At 55.8% G+C, this 18,382-nt stretch overlaps 5 protein-coding genes across 5 annotated transcripts; all 5 read right to left on the reverse strand.

The window, feature by feature from the left end:
* Positions 1-4,133: 4,133 nt before the first annotated feature.
* On the reverse strand, positions 4,134-4,821 carry BKA78DRAFT_183626 (uncharacterized protein). The gene has a single exon (XM_066883452.1). The coding sequence runs from the start codon at positions 4,725-4,727 to the stop codon at positions 4,215-4,217; it is 513 nt and encodes a 170-aa protein (XP_066740988.1). The 5' UTR covers positions 4,728-4,821; the 3' UTR covers positions 4,134-4,214.
* A 1,409-nt stretch (positions 4,822-6,230) lies between these two features.
* Positions 6,231-6,902, reverse strand: BKA78DRAFT_321434 (uncharacterized protein). The gene has a single exon (XM_066889024.1). It carries the CDS (start codon positions 6,832-6,834, stop codon positions 6,352-6,354), a length of 483 nt encoding a protein of 160 aa, XP_066740989.1. The 5' UTR covers positions 6,835-6,902; the 3' UTR covers positions 6,231-6,351.
* A 2,998-nt stretch (positions 6,903-9,900) lies between these two features.
* BKA78DRAFT_298112 (uncharacterized protein) lies at positions 9,901-10,914 on the reverse strand (the record flags this gene model as incomplete). The annotated part of the gene is made up of 1 exon (XM_066886865.1): positions 9,901-10,914. One exon carries the CDS (start codon positions 10,912-10,914, stop codon positions 9,901-9,903), a length of 1,014 nt encoding a protein of 337 aa, XP_066740990.1.
* A 1,628-nt stretch (positions 10,915-12,542) lies between these two features.
* BKA78DRAFT_183653 (uncharacterized protein) lies at positions 12,543-13,555 on the reverse strand. The gene has a single exon (XM_066883453.1). The coding sequence runs from the start codon at positions 13,283-13,285 to the stop codon at positions 12,662-12,664; it is 624 nt and encodes a 207-aa protein (XP_066740991.1). The 5' UTR covers positions 13,286-13,555; the 3' UTR covers positions 12,543-12,661.
* A 2,385-nt stretch (positions 13,556-15,940) lies between these two features.
* On the reverse strand, positions 15,941-18,000 carry BKA78DRAFT_183665 (uncharacterized protein). The gene is made up of 3 exons (XM_066883454.1): positions 17,896-18,000; positions 16,806-17,842; positions 15,941-16,717 (listed from the first exon to the last, which is right to left on the reverse strand). Exons 1-3 carry the CDS (start codon positions 17,901-17,903, stop codon positions 16,134-16,136), a joined length of 1,629 nt encoding a protein of 542 aa, XP_066740992.1. The 5' UTR covers positions 17,904-18,000; the 3' UTR covers positions 15,941-16,133.
* Between the last annotated feature and the right edge of the window lie 382 nt (positions 18,001-18,382).

Raw genomic sequence — 18,382 nt, forward strand, 5'->3', positions numbered from 1 at the left:
GCCGTTGTTGACGCGTCGCGAAGCGCGGGTGCAGCGCTCTGGAGACGAGTGTTCGGCTCGACCCGAGGCATTTCCTTGTAAATTGCTTGCCCTCCTTCTCCTCACCACATGGACATGCGGACAAGACGTGGAGCTGCTCGCTCGGCTAAGATGGTGCATGCAAGAACAGGCATGTCTCAAGCGGGTGGGTACGAGATGTGGTGATAGAGTTCGTTATACAAGCACAACAAGGCTTTATCTGCTACGGGAATATCGAAAATGGTCGAGGGAGGCTTGACTGCATGTTCTATCTAGAGATGGAGACGGGAAGGCTTGTTGATATCGCCTTCAAGCCGAGGAATTGATTGATTACACAATGGCTCTCACCAGGTCTCACCACATCATCCATGTACATTATCGGCCATGCAGCACAACAGCTCTGCGGCTCTGGCACATCTGCCGTGCCCCTCACACACCATCCTCATGACCTTCTACGACATCAACAACACCAACAAACCCTATCTTACATGCCTCTCCACGCCGCATCCGCACTCTGCAACCAATCCAGTGGACAGCGACGGGCCAAGCAAGCGCCAAACAGGCGATACCGTCCGCCCGGCACCGAAGTATGCCGTATATCTACCAATCTATCGAGTCCGCCCACGCAGCCGCAGCCGCCGCCGTCGTCACCCGCCAGCCAATCAAGCTGGCCACGACGACGATCTCGGTCCTGTCGAAGAAGGAGAGAAGCAAAAAACAAAAAAATCCCCGCAGGCTGCAACCGAACCAACCGCTCGTGCCCCTCCCCGTCCGCTGATATACGGACGGATGGCATGCCATGGACAGCCTGAATGATTGACGTGCATGCTGACTGCCTGTTTCGTCGCCCACCTGTCTCACTCTGTCAGCACCCTTTCCCGCTTCGGTTGGAGGGTCCTGGCCAAGGACACGAGGCGCGTGCTTGGTTGCTTGGCTGCCCGTATGCGCTTCTGGCTGACTGACGATGGGTTGGATGGAGGCGGGCAGTCGAATTGCCGTCTGCTGGATGAACGGCATCTGCAATCCGTTGACTCGGTCGAATTCAGTTTGAGTCGGTCGAGTATCGTCTCCCTATCCCTTTCACCGAAAACCCCGTTGTTTGTTTGACGCTTCATGTCTATCACCAGACCCTTCAATCTCACCTCAAGCACCGCCCAGCAAAAAAACGATACATGCCACGAGTAGCACTCTGTACATCCTCCTCCGTACTCGTATCCCTCATCTCCCTTGCCATTTCAACAGCTTGGCCAGTCTGCGCGCGCGCACAGCATTTCCTCATTGATGTTCAACAGGACGCAAAAAATCATTCAAGCCATGTACCTTGTTGTTGGACCATCCACCACCCACAACATATCCACCAATCCACAACGGAACCCACCAGCCCACCCAACCAACCAGGTTCCCGTGTCCATCCACGTCCCCACGCTCTGCTGTTTTGCCTGCCCGAGCTGGACGCCTCACCACATCCAAACAACATGCCCTTTTTCCCTTTTTCCCTCCACACTTCTTTCCCTGCCACAGTCACTGCACTGCCCTACTGCCCGCCTGGTCTGCATTTTTCCGTGCCCTCTGGCATCCATTGTCCAATGGAATGATGGCTACGAGGCAGGCAAGCACCCAGCGGTAGGTCATTCTGCTCTACTTTTCCGTATAATTATAGCACAGGCAGTTCAAGTTTCCATGCCCTTTCTTCCCTTTCCTCTCCTACTGCAGGGACCTTGTCCTGGTTCCATCTTATCAGGTCCTAACTACTACCTCACCCTTCCTTGATCGTCTATCGTCATTGTCGTCGCAATCGCAATTCCGTTTCTTCTGTGCTGTGATGCTGTCGAAAACGTCATGGGCGATGTTTGCAGAACAGGGCTTCAAATTTTTGTCACTTTGTCTTCCCCTGGATGCAACACTGGCGCTGGCGCTTCTCGGTACGGCTCGTTGGTGGATGAATCGATGTAGAGGAAGATGGCGGCCGGTTGTGGCGCCACGCCCTCTGCTCGCTTCTTGCGATTCGGCCCTGATTGTGGTGTTGAGAGAACGGCCGTGGTTCTCGTAGCATCCATTTCATGGTCTCTTCTTGCTCTTTCCTTCCATTGTGCAGTCCTCTCTCCCTCATGTCACTGTTCTATCACAATACTGTCAACAAATCTCGACACGAACCCATTCATTTCCTCTACACGTGGGGACCACACCCCTGCGCTATCAAAGATGGGTAGATGGTTCGGGTAGCCGAAGACGCCAGCATCTCAATGCCCACGCCTGTCTCCAGCCCCGTCCGATTGCGCCAAACATGCATCATCTCGCAAGCAAGCGGAGCCGCACAGCCGCACCGTAGAGCCCTATGTATTCAGCCCAACCTCTCTGCCCCATCCCCTCTTGTTTCAACATTCTCCGAAACAAAACGAAACAATGGGCGGGCTAGCGTGGTGAGCTGGCTGGCTGTCGCATCATTGTTTGTTGGTGCCCGCAAGACCGCCGCACCTTATGTTTGGCAGACAGGGTACCGCAGCGTACGCGGCGTCAATCGTCATGCCCGAGGCCATCCATCTGTTGACGGCGTCGCTGGTTCTTGTCAGTGTTGCACCATTGCTTTCCCGTGCGTCTGCGCGCGCCGAAAGAAGCATCCTTCCTATCATGGTGGGAGAGTAGAACGACAGAGGTGAAGTGAACCCCCCAAGAGAAGGGATTTGGACAAGTGTGTAGGGTCGAATGGGTGCGTGCCACGGACGGCGTCTCCAGGGCGTGCTCATTCCCAACACCACACCACGCGGCTCCGGTCCATCACGGCTCACGACTCGCACGTCCATGGTAGCTGAGCCGATTACTAGAGCCGGCCCTGCCCTACTCACCCATCTAACAGTACCCTCACCCCCTTGCCCACCCCAGCCTTCCCTCCCCTTCTCTACGGAATCATGTCCCTGCTTTACGGCATCCCGCACTCCCGCCCACAGCAGCGCAGTGCTCAGGCAAAGGTGTTAGGTGTCCACCGGACATGATCCGAACCGCACCGCGAGCACGCACGTCCTCCGCACCGCATGAAAGGCGGACGCGCTACACCTCAGCTGCTGGGCAGGCCACCAGCCTCGGAGAGGTAGTGTCGGCGCTTTTGCGGGCGCGAAGGGTCAGGGCAACGACGGCTGGCGTGATGGTGAGGGTGCTGATAGCGCTTTATGAGGTAGGATGTGATGAAGTGATGATACTCTGTGGACAGGGAGGGTAGAGGTGAGGTTGCTTGAAGAGACACAGGAAAGTCTGCTAGGCAGACAGAGAGGCGCGCAGTTGATTGCCCCAACACCCATCCAGCATTACCTCGACAGTGGGCGATGAAAGAAATTGCTACCTAATCCAAGAATCTTTATCGCCAAGTCAGCACACGTAGAGACAAGGAGTCTTCAAGCGCTTGATGTCTCCAACATGGAGAGAATTTTTCTCTCAGTGAATAGTCGCAAGGAGCATTCAAGTGCTTGCATCTAAGTGCGCGATGACTCGAAGTAAAGCTTAGGGTGAATTTCTTTCGTCACCTACTGTGCCTCTGTCAGCCGAAGAAGACGGGGAACCAGACGCACTCACTCGCTGCACTTCTCAGAGGGCAGCGTAACTTCACAGGCACTCCTAGCCAGCTTCAACCAACACCAGAGCAGACGCCGACAACAACGAGCAGCACGTACCGCGCGTCCCTGCAATAATTAGCACTCGCCAGAATTAAGCTACTGTACCAAAAAGTAAAGTAGGCTGAATGATGAACACATAGCAAGCGGCTCATCGGCATCGACAGCGGGAGCGGCTCTGCTCAAACTTTTCGATCCTTCCGCACATCGAGTTTTGGCGCCGATGCCGATTAGCAAATGATGCGACACGAGGTAAGCAAGCGAAAGAAACGCGGCGATGCGATGCGATTGCGATCCCGATCGACGCCCGTCTGAGACACGGGCATCTCATCCCCTTCCACGTCGTTCGCCTCTTCGGCATCTGACATCTGGCATGCGCTTGATGATGGGGATTTGGTTTGGCATCATCGCGCAGGCAGACGGATGCTTGCATGGGTTGGCGTCTTTTCTCCCCGGTTCGGCGCCAGTCGCCAACAGCCACGCCAGGCCCACGACGTCCCTTTTTCCATCTGCTTCTGGTCAGTCAAAGTCGACCAACAGGAGCAGGCTCGTTATTATTTTGCCTGCCCTCCCATCCATCATCCATCCTTCGACTCAGCATCGACGCAGAAGAGGAAATGGCAAAGCAGGCACCAGCCTGCCTCCTGCCTCGCGCAGCGCCCCCAACGTGTGCGCTGGCGGCATCCACGCCCTTCCATCGTCACGCCATGGAAGGTCGCGCAGAGCCGCAGACTGAGATTGCGCAGATGAGATGGACGGCGGCCGAAGGGGCCAGAATGTCGATAGGACGGTTTTTTGGGGAGATGATGCGCCCCGCCGCCCGCCGGGTAGAGCCGAGAGAGGCTGGCTGGATCCGAGATGCGCGAATTGAATAATTGAGAGACAACGAACGGTGGACGGCGACTTTTCTTTGTGGCTTCCGGGCTGTTGACCGTGCCAGTTTTTCATTGCCCAGCAGCCGGATGGACTGGAGTGGACAGGAAAACAACCTTGCAAAGCCCGGCGGTGCGCTAGTCTGGGCAGTAGGAGAGGCGCCAAGCAGAGCGTCTCTGTCTGTGGAATTCGGTGGCCAGCTACAGTACCGTCAGTTGCAGCATCTGCACCCATTCACTCCCCTTCGCTCTATCAACACCATCACTCCCAAATGCGAGATATCAAACGAAATGCCCGGCAAGTCCTTCCTCCTCCTCGGCTCGGCAGCCTAAGGAACTTGCTAGCTAGCTGCTCAACACCCGAACCGCACCCGGGATCGGCCCGGCGCTAAACCGCGTCGAGCCTGCCCAAAGCGGATGCTCCCCGCGCTTGCTTGCCCGCGGCGGCCGTCCCGGGTCAGGCTGTTTGCCTGCTGGGCTCGCTACTCGCTGCCCGCCGCCTCTCCGCGTGCAGCTAGCCATCCAGCGAGCGAAGAAGCCATGCAAGAGGGGGAGAAAGGGACGCGCGACTCGATTCGCATACGCACGTTTTGTTTCAGATGGCCTTGCGTCGATGATGCCCAGCCCCGGCCGGTCTGGTCTGGCTTGGGCTTGGCTTTTTGGGGTAGTCTGCAGGCAACACTACTACTAACCAGAAGCTCGATGGGTGCAGAGAGCGGCGGAGGCATCATGGAAGTACCAAAGTAACTTTCTCATCATCCGCGGAGGAGGAAAGAGGGGGAACAAGAAGTCTGGGCGGGCATGAAACACTTTTTTTGGGATCTCTCAGACTTTGCCGGTTTGGGCGGATTTTCGCTCACGGCTTCAGTTGCTTGCCCGTTGCGATTTTGCGTTTGGCGTTTTCTTTGCGTTTTATGCTTTGCAGCTGCAGCAGCAGCAGGCGCGCTTGTGGAGACGGAAGGACAATTGGTAGCAGGGGACAACCAACGACGGACATGAAGCTGAGCTGCGCTGCGCTGCATGCAATTGGGTGCATGCCACCAAGCGTCGAGTTGAAGAGCAGAGCAGAGCTGAGCTGAAGCAGCGAAGAATCAACCAAACGGAACCTTGCGCAGCTGAAGCAGACTCTCGAGCGCGTGGCAGGGGTCCCAGGGCGGGCAATGGAGGAAAGCCGGAAGAGCGTCGAGACGAGGCACCTGGGCGTGTTTGGGTTGGTCGCCGTCTGCTTGCCCGGCCGGATGGGGAAACTGAGGTTGTGAGGATGGTTCGTTGGCGGGTTGCCTGTGCGCCGCCGCTTCTGGATTTTGTCGTCGTGGATCGTGAGGTGTGGAGAAGAGCAGAGAAGGGGAGGAGAAAGTTCTAGCTGAGCAAAGACACTCCACGGCCGCGTGTCGTCGTCGTCGACAATGTCAATGTCCCTGTCCACGCTGTGAAGCAGCAACGACAACAACACAAAAACTTCAAGGAGCGAGCAATGTCAACTGCTGATCTGGAGAAACAAAGGGTCTTCCATTATACCGTGCCCTCGTCCAAGCCCGTGCATTTGCTGTGGGACAAATGCCCGCTGTATGCGGAGAAAGGGCATGTACTCAAGATGTGAAATGTGATGGGGGCTGCAGATTGTCTCAAGGCGCAGCAGCAGCAGCAGCAGTAGCAACGCAGTCTCAACCGCATACAAGGATGGACCACCGGAGGATTTTTGGGGTTAGAGATCGACATGTCTACATATGTAGCATGTGGTTGACAGCCAACGCCGCTCGTGCGCGTGCAGCAGGCAGCCAAGGGTCCAGTTGAGAGTCCAGTCCAGTCCAACAACAGCTACAACTCGCTCTCGGATTCTCGGATCGCCATCGCGGTGGCTAAGCATGGAGAACGAAACAGAGCCCAGCCCAGACAAGCGTAGGTGAGCTGCAGAAGGGAGCGCGGGGTTTATTTCGTGGTAAAAGCGCACGTTCACTGTCCCCACACAGAAACTGACGCGTCGATACTCCCTCCTCCTTCTTTTTCAAGGCTCCAGCAAGAAAGTCTCCATCTGCTGCCAGCGGGCAGCGGCGAGGCCGGGTGGGTGGCCCGTGGGAGGTGAGATGAGACGGTGGAGAAGTTGTCGCGTTCATGCAGACATGGCTCGATGGATGAAAATCTGCTGTCGAATCGAACCTCGAACGGTGGACAGCATGAATGTGGGGGAATGGACAAGACCCGCGACTGCCGACAGAGAGGAGAATGAGACCCTGCGCTTGCTGCGCATCCAACTCAAGGGATCTTTGATGTTGGCGGTCCAACGCGCCAGCTGGGCGAGGAGCGAGTGGGTCGAGCGTTGGATGTACAATACATGTTGACATGTCAATGTTTGTTGCCCTTCCTCCAGACCTCACCTAGGTACCCAGCAGCAGGCCCACGAAAGAATTGACAACTCTAAGGTGGTGCAAGGTGCTTGGATGCTCCCTGGCGCCATGCTTTTACAAGCTCAAACGCCCAAGTCTTTCGGTGTCAAGGTTTTTGATCACTCCCTATATGCATATATCTCGACTTCAAATTTTGGACCCTTAAGATTTACTTGCGAAAAGGCCAAGTCTGAGGATATGACTACAGGGAGCATTCGAGCACCCTTCCCCAGAGTTGACATATCACCTGCGACTCTCCGTGGGCCATATGTCGCCGTGATTTGTACAGAGAGCTCTCTGAGCATAAGCCTGGTACAACCGCAAGCAATGTCTCCACCGTCCCCATTATTTTATTCCCTTGCCGAATACATACATGGTCACATAAAGCACATGTCGTTTCGAAACACCACATCCACCTACCTCTGTACTCTGCCAGCCAAACACAACACAACACAACCTGAGGGCAGGTTGGCCATGGGAGTACTTGAGTCGGTGCCACAAACCCGTCGCGTCGCGTCGCGCACCTTGCCTTTCCCCCGCGCACAACACCACGTACGTCGGCCTCACCGGCCGGCGCGTCGGCCAGCCCATCCGTCTCTGTCGGCGCAAAGAGAGGCAGGCAGGGCGACGTTGCCATCTTTCTTCCAGCCCTCCCTCAGTCGCTGCGTGCCGGCCGACGCTCGCGGTACGGCACGGAGCGCCGCGGGAGGGACGGAAGCACGGTAGGGAACCTCGGGGCAAGGCAGGATGTTGTAGGTTGGTTGTGTTGTTGGCAGAGAAACACGACCGCCCAACGCAATCATAACCATGAGCCAGCAGCCAGCCCATATCTCGCTTCCAGAATAATCGCAACTGGCAACAACACAAAAAAAACAGGTACGGGCCCGTCCGTTGTCGTAGTCGTCGATGATGATGATGTTGTCGCGTAGTACCATTGACGTCAATCAGGCCCTCCGTCCCCCTACCTACCTACCTACATACCTACCCCCGTCCATTCGTTGCCCTGCTCGCTCGCTCGCTCGCTCTCAATCAGCAGGGTAAAACCTCCACGCACAACGACAATTCTCCTAATTAACTGTGCCCTGTACAGTAGTAATGCGCAGCCAGCCGCCCGCACGCCCGCAGCGCGAGATGGCGATGGGCAAGCCATTTCATCACTCTACATGGCTGGCGCGATGCCGACGTCCATGTGTGCATCAGACGTCTCAGGAGGTCGGCCGGCCTCGCGCAGGCACTTGTAGCGGCAGGGTATGTAGGATAGGAGCGGGCAGAAACGCGCGTGAATACGGGCAGGGTACGGCCAGTATCTGTATCCAAGAGGTAGTCAATTGTGAGTGACTAAGCAAGTTCCCAGCGACCAACCAACCAAAGAAAGCAGCACAAGCGAGAGGCGACGGATGACGGGGAGCCAAAAGGAGAGGAGAGGTGCGCGAGCCGGAGGTGAGGTGGGTGGTGCCGCCCACTCGGGAGCCAAAAGCAACCGCGAGCCGAACGGAACCTTCGGTCTGACACCTCTGTACGGAGACGAAGCGAGCCAGCGGCGGCGACGCGAAGTGACACCACCTAGGAACGTACGCACCACTGACAGCCGCGCGCCGCTGGAGCGCTCGTACCCTGGGCATGGGAAAATGGGAAAAAAAAAAAAAAAAAAAACGAACAGAGATGCTGATGATGATGTGGTACATGGCATGAGACCGCGATGGAGGGAAAATACCAAACGGGCAGTGGCAGCGGACGACGGGTACGTCATGGAGCCAGCCCCTTGGCGAGCCTCACTGCCAGTGATAATGATGATGCCAAGGGCCCTGCGCTAGGTGTGCTATGTCAGCTCGACTGGGCAAGCTACCGAGCGAGTGCGCGAGCGACCTGTTTGGGTCCGGGAGTACGTGTGCGATTGATTGAGGGGCAGAGAGTGTGGAGGTTGGGTGAGGATGAGGCCTTTGTTTGAGAAGATGCTGCGTGCCCTGCAGCCAAGGGGAAAAAGCTACTCCTGGTCAGAGTCGCGGGTCTTGCTTGGCCATCCAAGGGCACCCTACTGCTGCTGCTGCTGCTGCTGCTGGGATGGTCTGTGACGTGACGTACTCGTCTTCGGGCGACTAAGAGCTAGGTACGTAGCGTCCTTGTAGCTACCAACCACCTACCACCCAACTACGCAACTGTCGCGTGAGGTGAGCTGGCAGATGGCAAACAGCGTGCTGCGTGCCCGTACCTGGTTAAGTGGAGGATTAGTGAACCACATATGGACGACCGTCACATTTACAAAAATAGAAGAGACACGAGGAAGACTTGTGAGAGCAGGTGGTGCAGCACGGGTATCAATTCCCATTAGATCCATCTCTCGCACCAGTCAAGAGATGTAGTTGTCCGCTGTTGTAGTAGCAGGAGCAGTTGTAGTTATTCGAGGTGTTGGTGGTAGGTGGTTGGTGGTGTGCCGCGTTCCTTGCTCGTAGCTTGAAACGCTGCTGCCGTTGGGGCCCCCGCGTTTGACACGTTCGTCCATCCGCTTCAAGGCCCAAAAGTATGACAAGGAAAGTCCTAGACGGCTAAACAAAGATTGGAACATCGCTAGCAAGCAAAGGGGAAAGAAAGACGAGGCTAAAGGAAAATCGCTGCCTCCCAGAGACTACAGGGACGAGGCAAATAGGTGGGTGGAGGAGACTCGAGAGACGTATAGGTGTAGGAGATTGTTGGTTGGTGGACTGGACGCGTTTCCGTATACATTGATGGACAATAGGAGAAGCCGAGAGAGAAAAGGAAGAAGGGTGGCTGAAATCCTTGCGTTTACCCAAGAGCTACATGACGCCAAAGTAGACAGCCCGAAGAGAGCGCCGATGCGAAAGGAAAGATGCCGATAGGTGACTTGTTGGAAAACAAAAAGAGGGAAAGTGTGAAAATTCGATGCAACATCGCTCAAGTTACTGTCAAAGGGGTATCTTTGCTTTTGGAGTCCCCGGTAAAAATCCTCCCGCCATCTGTGTCTCTATGATTCTGGGTTTGTTCGCTCGCTCAACCAGCAACACGCCATCAATCGCTGTCATTGTCTGGATTGGCGACGAATAACCGGACAGCACCGCTCATGGTCATGGTTCTGTCGTCGACGCTGCCTCGTCTTCGCAGGTCGTCCGAACCTCCAGCCGCCAGCGGCTCGGCCAGCTCGGAGCCACTGCTGTCGCCAGAGCGGCCAAAGGCTGCGTAGTCGCTAGGCAGTTCCGGCTCTTCTGCTACGGTTTCTGTCGGACTGCTTCCCTGTGCGCTTGGTGGTGTGCTACTCGTGCTGATCCGCGCGACTGACGGCCCCATGTATGAGTGGATGCGGCGTCCTGAACCCAGCGAACTTCGCCCGCTGCCACTACGGAAGTGGTAGTTGTTGTTATTGCTGTCGTTGTCGCTGTCGCCTTCGTCGACCTCGCTCGCGCTGAGGCGCATTGGAACTCCGCCGCTGGCCAGACTGGTGGGGTTGTAGAGGGAAGCCTTGGGGGCGCCGTGATGCCGTATCTTGGCGCGGACTCCAGAAGCAACACCCGAGGAGGAAGTGGAAGTGCGAGTCGGCGGCTGGTTACCGCCAACAACCTCCATGGTGGCACGCATCTTGGCGGCGCGCTGCTGGGCGATCAAGCGGGGATCTTCGTACTGTGCCCTGTCGCACCACACGGTAGCCTTTTGCCTGCGCATCAGGGCGACATAACTGGACGAGGTCTGGCTGCCGGTGGATCGGCCAGACGACGAGCGGCGCAGATCGGAATTCCGCCTGGTTGCGCTGTTTCCGGTCGAGGTGTTGGTCGAAGAGGTCGAGGTGGTGGCATTGGAGAGGGTGCGGCGGGTGGTGGTAGTGGTGGTATTGTACTGGGCCATTTGGGGGTGGTATTGGGGGGATTGATACGCAAAAGGCTGTTGAGGAGAGGTTGCGGAGGGAGTGCGGTTGCGGACTTGACGCGGGTCGTCGTGGATTTGTGTCAAGGGCTGCAGGCCGGACTGCGGCAGAGGTTTCCTGTGGGGGAGGCGCCCAAACTGGGCATACGAGTCGACCATGGCGGACATGGCAAAGGTCGAGTTGGGAAAAAGACTATGGCGCGGCGCGTGGTAGGTGGTTATCACAGCAACCGAGACGGCCAGAACGCAGGAGCGGCAGCGTGAGCGAGCGGAGCGTTTCGGGGAGATTTGGTGTGGCAGGCCGAGGCTGAGAAATTGGGATGGACGAACGCGGCGGGGCGTCGGGTCGAGGGCGAGGAGAGGTGAAGTAGTCTCCTTGGTGGTTGTTGTATAGGTAGTGGTGGATGTGGGAGTGGGAGGAGGGTTGGCGGGTGGGATTTGGGTTATGTATATCAGGTAGGTAGGGATGGACCGGGATGGGATGGGGGAAGCTAGTTGGTAGTGGGACTGGCGACTTGGACTGAGTCTGATCGGAGCGACGAGGGCGAGGACGAGGATACGGGCGGCACCACAGTCTTTGTCGCCCGCGCACCGCACGCTCCCGCTCCCGGGCAGCGCACAAAGGAGCAATCTGCCATCAGCTGAGAGCCGACTTGACTGCCCTGTTCCACAATAATGACGAAACCAGCCTGGAGCTGCTCGCCCCTAGCCTGCCGCCAACCGCGCCCCCTGCCACGTCTTGTAGCCATCGGCGATCCTTACCAAGTGCCCTTTTTCCTCGCTGCACGCCAACAGAATCCTCCACCAGCCTCAAGCGAGCCCGAGCCGTGTTGAGAAGATGTCGTGGTTGCTTGCTGACAGCAACAACAACAACAACAACAACAACAAATACGTCTATACGCAAAATCTCTCGCGGCCCCACTACCTCTCTCCACCTGCATTGATGCCTGCATCGACAGCTTTTGACTTTTATCTTGCCTTCCGCTCCATCCACACGCGCTGCAACGCTCTCCTCATTGGGATTGAGTTGCGGCGACGTGACCTCGTGCATGCGAACCCTATGGCCCCCTTCCCGCGCCTATCGCGACTTGCCTGATTGGTACCAAACCTCCCCACTCCTCTACCAACAAACTCATTCCACGGCTATGACCGACAGACCAAGACCCCGCGCGCCCGCCTTTGCTGCGACCCGGACCCTGAACCGCATTACCCGCGCGAGTACGAACGAACGAACTCCCGGCCTGCGCGCATGCTGCCAATTGCTCCGCCACAATCGCCCTCTCCCTCTCGTCTCTCGTCTCTCCTGCGACTGCTACATCACCTAGGACCCTGAGTCTGCTCTCCATGTGCTCCACCACGTGCAATTCTATTTTGGGCCCCGTCTCATTTCGTCCGCCTTCTCTCACGTTTCATGCTGAGCAGACAACACCAGCGTTCTCGTCAGGCACTCCCTCCACATTCTTCTCCACCTCGACTATCGGATATCGGCCGCTCGCCACAGCCCCCTTATCTCCACGATCAGAGCGAGGAAGAAAAAAAACCACCAACGGAGACGCCCATTTTCGACCATGACCACAGCCGCACGCTCCGAAGACGCGCCGTCTGAGCTCCTACACTATTATTGCGCCTCCGCCAGGGCCAGTGCAGCTTCCAACAGGAACCATTGCACAGCGTCATTCTAGAATTGCCATCTGTGCCACCCCATGTGCGACCCTCGTCCTCAAATGCCCATCCGCATCTTTGTTCAGCCCTCTCTCTAACCCGACTCTGCGGCGCCTGGGGCAATCCGAGTCCTCCGCTGACCGCCGCCCCGGCCGCCCTGTCACGACAGTTTGAGCACTCCCGCGACTCTGCCTGGGTTCTGCCGCCGCTTGCGGCACGGGCAGTCCAAGTTTGGAGTTTAAGCCTCGTAGGGTCATGTCGTTGATGAATGATCGACCCGACCGCTCGTGTTGCTCGCTGGAAAATGCTGTATGAACCCGAGCACCCCCGTCCTCATCCGGATGCCAAATTCGTGCTGTAGGAAGCCTAGCTTAGCCCTCTCTCTGCGGATAGCTAGCCAATGTGACACGGCGTTGCCGACGCTGGCTGCAAGCGGGTTGATCATCACTCTTCCGTCGTTGCAAGCGAAACGAAGGGCATCACCGTCACCCCTCCAAGGCGAAAAAACTTGGCAGGCACCGCGATATGCTACCGACCACTGGTCGCAGCTTTTGCGCTGCCCTTCCTGTTCCGTTCGGATAGAAAAAGAAGGTCGTGCGCCTCGTCCGCCCTCTCGGCTCCCGATAATGCATCCGGCATCCAAAGAACGTCGACCAGAAACAACTTTTTCGACGCCACCGCCTCCGACTATTTGGACGCTCGACGCACCTTTGATTAGGCACGTGCGCGCGCGTGTGCGTGCGGCTGGGCTGAAGGGATCATGACGATGCTGATTGCTGATGGTTGCGGTAGCACACTCGCTTCCCAATGCTACGGTGTTGGGACTGCGGGAATGCGGACTGACCGGTGCCAATGATGTAAGCATGGGAAGGAGCATGAACAAGAAAAGCAGGGCAGACGTGTGCGACAAGACCTATTCCAATTACTTGTCGCCGCCCTGGCTCGTCATCATTCAATCTCCAGCAGCAAGATGGCATGCTGCCGTGCGTGGCACATCGCCATCTCCCGCAACCAAGCAAGCAAGCGCAACGCGACACTACCCTACGACAGACCGACTACTCTGTACGCGCACCGGTCAGTGTCTGTTGCGCGCTGTTGTCTCGCTTTGCTTTTCCGCCGGGCAGCGTCTCCTTTTCTTCCTTCTTCCTACTTGACCACCAAAACAATAATATTCCGTCGCCTGCAATCAATCTGCCTTGCCCTACTCAACCCATTCTTTTTCCGTCAATCCCGTCATCTGTCTGTCTCCCCAAGCCACCATACTCTTAATTCTTCGAGCAAAGCAAATCTGCGCAGCCATGTCTTGCGCTGAAATCAAGGCATACCTCATCGCATCCGTCCCTATTCAATTTCCGCCTGCCAGTTTCTACCAAACAAGCCAAAAAAGGGCGACGCCCAGCACGCAGCCAGCCGTCTGTCTATCGGTCTGTCTCTTGTCCCTTGATTTTGGCGGGCGAAGCTGCCTGCCCGCCCGGTTCAGCGCCTTCCTTCCTACACCGTTGGCGCCCGCGTCGCGCCACCAACGTCGAGGCCCCCGCCCGCGCGATAGGCCCAAGATTTGAAGGCGCATCATCGCGTCGCAAACAAGACGTTTTTCCCGTGCCCTTGGGACCATGGCGGCGGACTCTCTGCAGATTGTTAGATTGGCTTTTGTGCTCGCTTCCTGCTGTCTGCCTGGAGTCCATGCGCCGTCCATCCAGCACCTTTCCTCCTTCTTCTCCCTCTCCTTCTTTCTTCGCCCCCAATTGCATCATAGTCGCCGCTTTCCAAATACCTACGTACAGTACACGCACCCTCGTCCCTCATTTCCCTGTTTTCCTCCCCAACTACCCCAACCATCCCCCTCCCCTACTCAAACCCTCAGGAGATCGCTCCCTGATTGCCAACGGACGCCGCGCATCCGCGCATCCCCTCTGTATCCACACCCGCGTTCCTGGATCGGATTTTGTGGGTACCATGTCCCTATAGGTGTCCCTGGGTAGGTGGCGGGGTGGCGCGCGTCGATCACCCGCGGCCGGCCCCCAAAACGGGCAAAAAGTAAACGCAAGCTTAATGTTGATCAACATGCATCGACGACGGCGACGACGGAAGGAGTATCTGCCTGGCAGAGAGGCACTGGAAAAGCAAATGCAAAGGCAAGGGCAGAGGTTGAGACTCCTTTGCCACTACCTATTGTTGCCTGCTCGCTTCGGCTGGTGATGCTGCCCTGCTGCCCGATGTGGTCGGTCTTGTCCCGTCTGATTGTCTGTCGGTTGCATAGGTTGCATTGCCCTGACGATCGCATCGTCAAATGGCGCGTGGAGAGGGGCGATGGGAGATGGGATATGGGAGGGCAAGGGGAAGGCAGATGGCGGCCGTCAATTGACTGCCCTCCTTTCTGCATTGAAGTTGGAGGTGCTGCCTGCCCGCCCGCCTGCCTGCCTATCATTCGGCTCGTCTACCTGCCAATGTAGGCAAGTGCCTATGTGCGCCGCAATCTGCATCCCCCCAGAATTGTATACAGTTTTGACCGGAATTTGAGCAAATTGTGGAAGATCAGGACAATATTTTTCGATGCCTTATTTTACCCTGAATTAGTGCAGATTGCGGCGTGAATACAGATTGTGGTATTGAATAGAATCGCCTGTTATAATTACTTAGCTAACTACTACTACTACTGCTGCTGCTGCTGCTGCTGCTACTACTGCTGCTATTACTACTGCTACTGCTACTGCTATTGCTACTGCTACTATTACTACTACTACTACTACTACTACTACTATAATTAAAGGAGATAACTTAGGTAAGGCAAAAACTGGATGGGACTTTATAGTCCCCCGGTATTCCGGAACTCTAAATTGAAGGTATGGAATCTGATTGGTTGGAAAGTAGAGTAGATTTACAAACCTGAAGCCCGCAATCTGTAATTTGCTGAAAAATCTACACTAATTCAGGGTAAGTTAGGCAGAAAAAAATGAGCTTACAGATTGCGGGAAATGTGCCCAAATTCCGGTCAAAACTGTACACAATTCGGGGGGGGGGGTGCAGATTGCGGCGCACACCTACGCGTGGCGAGCACATCGACATCTCGGCTGCTTTCCTCTACGCCTCTGCACCCCAGCCGGTTTGCGGCTGGCGACCGTCTCTGGCAAGTCGCAGATTGACTTCGTCATGCCTACGCGTTGGACTTCGCGTGCTAACTGCTGGGGGTTGGTGGAGGTGGTTTTTGTGGGTTGTTGGAGTTCGACGTTGAGTTGGAGGTATTCCAAGGGTTTGCTTTGGCGGGCTGCAGCATGCTGCGTGCGGTAGTAGGTCAGGGAATGTAGGTTGGTTTTTCATTATATCTGTATTTTGGTCCCATCTGTCTTTCTCTTTCTTTTGCTTTTTCGGTCTCATTCCGCCTCTGTGCTCGACTTCCAATGTCGCGCGCTCTCTAGTACCTTGTTCCTCTCTTCTTCCAGCCATGATGGTTCCTCCGCGTCTGAAACACACAAAGTTGACGCAAAGAGTCCACTGAAGGCCGCAATTCTAGTGGTGTCAATCGTGAAAAAGGGATCATCAATCCTGCTGGGGGAGAGCCTGTGTAGATTCGTTCTACGTATCCTACAACGTGGCATTCTCATGTCTCGTTCCTTCCCTTGCGCGTCCAAAACGCTTCCTCAACATCGACCAAACAAGTCTAGCCAGATTGTGCGGATCCTCGCATGCAATTGTTCCGCTTCCCCTATGCCCTTGCGTCTCGGGCGTCAGTTGTGACCGCGCCGGAGCCTAATTCTTTCCTCGACAAAGCAATCCATGATTTGCACGACTCGATTCAACCCCCTTTCCAGCTCCGTCAATCTGTGTTCCAGCTTTTCTTCCAGCCTCGTCATCTGCGCCTCCATTGACTCGGATGCCAGTGCGGCAGCGTCGCTTTGTCTGGCGAGTGCTTCCTCCAACCTCTTCACGCGCACCTCAATTGGCGGCCGGCTTTCTGGTTGAGCTGTTGGATCGGATGCCGCCGGTGCGGTGGCGTCGCGCTGTCTGGCAAGTGCTTCCTCCAACCTCTTCACGCGCGCCTCCATCGACGGATTTCCTGATCGGCCGTACCGTTCCTGCGCTTCTTCGGCAGCTCGGTGGGCTATGGCTCTACTGCGCACCAGCTCCATGTCGGTGTTGTCAGGTGGCGTCGACGTCGCCGGCGTTTCCTTTGCTGAAGCTGCGGTGTTGCTGCTGCTGCTGCTGCTGCTGCTGCTGCTGCCAGAAGCTTCGGTGGAGGTTGGGAGGCTTCCAGACGTTTCCATTCGCTGCCGCTTTCTTTTTGGCCCCTCGGAGTCCACAGATGAAGAGTCTGTTGCTATTGTTAGTAACTTTTGCCATCATCATCATCATCTAGGCCCGAGCTGTTTTCTAAAGCTAGAAGCGAGAGAGTTGCTTACCGTTGAGGGTGTCGAATCTCGCAGATTCCTTCACGCGGGGTTTGGCTGCTTCAAGATTGCCACTCGCTCCGCTGGCGACTTTCTTCAGTTGCGAGTTTCTGGATGGTACTTCTTCAGGACTGTCGTCGTCTGTCAGATCGTAGAGTGAATCGAAGTCAACAGGTCTCTGATTCGGTTGCGTTTTGGTATCCTCGTGAGACGTCGTTGAATGAGGCGCTGCGTCGTTTCGGTTTCCCGCTTGTAGCCAGTAGGCTTGACTCCTTGCACCGTAAAAAGATATCGGCTTCAGCCCACTGTCGCTATCATAAAACTCGTGCCCCTCTATATCTTTCCTCTGGGTGCCAGTCTCCACTCTGGAACTAGAGGCTCCAGAGGTCGTGTTCGACTTTCTTGTGCGATTTGCGCGGTCGTCAAGCATATCTTGCAAGTCATGAGACATCCCGTCTCGCTGTCCAATGTAGAACAGCCTCAGCCTTTTGGAACGCTCCATTGAATGCAGCATTTTGAGCCTAGTGGTGCCTGATCCCCGAGGAATCGCACGGGAGTCATAAGTGTCTGGGCATATGACAGGCGGTGTTGTAAGGCGCAAGTCTAGTCTGATCAAGTCTTTGCCCAGTGCTGATGTTTCATTATAAAGGGCACGGAATCGAGGCACCTTTTCGCAACTTGCAAAGTAAAGGTTTGCATTCTTGTTGTCGTTTGTCGAGACCGTCTTCGTCGCACCCGTCAGATTCAAGAGATTCAGTCTATCAGAATTTGCCGAGTCGAAGGTCATGATCCCTTGGGTGCCACAGTCGATATATCTGTTGGTGGTGATCATGAAGAAGTCGACTTGCTGGTGTTTGCTCTCCCCGTCGTCGAAGTCAACAGGGACGCGTACATAGATAACAAGGCAATTAGAAGCCTTTGACCATATGATCGTTACGAAGACTTTGTGGAGGTATTGAAACCTAAGCGGATCATTTTTAGGGTCCGGACACCATTCGATGACAGCTTTTGATTCGATGCGGTTGAGTTGTGTGGTTTCTTTGGGCTCCCTATTGTGTTTGAGCAAATTTGAGCTTGAGCCAGCACCTTGTACGTCACTTACTCCATCATGATCGTGTCATCGCTCGGGATAGAGCCGGAGTGCAAGTCTGTATGTCGGCGACGCAGAGAATGTTATCAGCGTGAGATGCTGCGATTTTCAAGGAAGGTGAAAGGAGGATGGAGGAGACGGGAGTGTCCTTGTCGAGGTGTCGTTTGCCAGTAAAGAATCTGTCACGTGTCTGTGTACTCCGGACTGGTCGCACACGCAGGGCAGTTGCGGCTGCCTGCATCTAACAGCGCACCAACCCCCTGACCCAACAAGCATTAGCGCCCTAAGACTTGGAAAGTACAATGAGAGCTTGGAGATTCGATTAGCTGTTTGACAAGAGGCTGGTGTCTTGGGGGAGTCTTCTTATTTCTCACCTTCCACCTATTCTGTCACCCAAACCTGAAGTCAATCGACGTAACTTGCAGTGTGTGCATTGGTGGGCCGTTTGTGGCCTATGGTAGGTCCGGTAGACTGTTTTCTCATTTCTAGTATCTATTTT

This window comes from Phyllosticta capitalensis, assembly GCF_038381095.1.
Source record: "Phyllosticta capitalensis strain CBS 128856 chromosome Unknown BKA78scaffold_9, whole genome shotgun sequence".
NCBI classification, from domain to species: domain Eukaryota; kingdom Fungi; phylum Ascomycota; class Dothideomycetes; order Botryosphaeriales; family Phyllostictaceae; genus Phyllosticta; species Phyllosticta capitalensis.

Excerpts from the sequence above, each read along its gene's own strand:
- BKA78DRAFT_183653 (XM_066883453.1), bottom strand. The coding sequence starts at position 13,285 with ATGCTCCTTCCCATGCTTACATCATTGGCACCGGTCAGTCCGCATTCC.
- BKA78DRAFT_183626 (XM_066883452.1), bottom strand. The coding sequence starts at position 4,727 with ATGGGTGCAGATGCTGCAACTGACGGTACTGTAGCTGGCCACCGAATT.
- BKA78DRAFT_321434 (XM_066889024.1), bottom strand. The coding sequence starts at position 6,834 with ATGTCAACATGTATTGTACATCCAACGCTCGACCCACTCGCTCCTCGC.
- BKA78DRAFT_183665 (XM_066883454.1), bottom strand. Across the intron at positions 16,718-16,805 it reads GAGATTCGACACCCTCAACG|ACTCTTCATCTGTGGACTCC; the intron begins GTAAGCAACTCT and ends CAATAGCAACAG.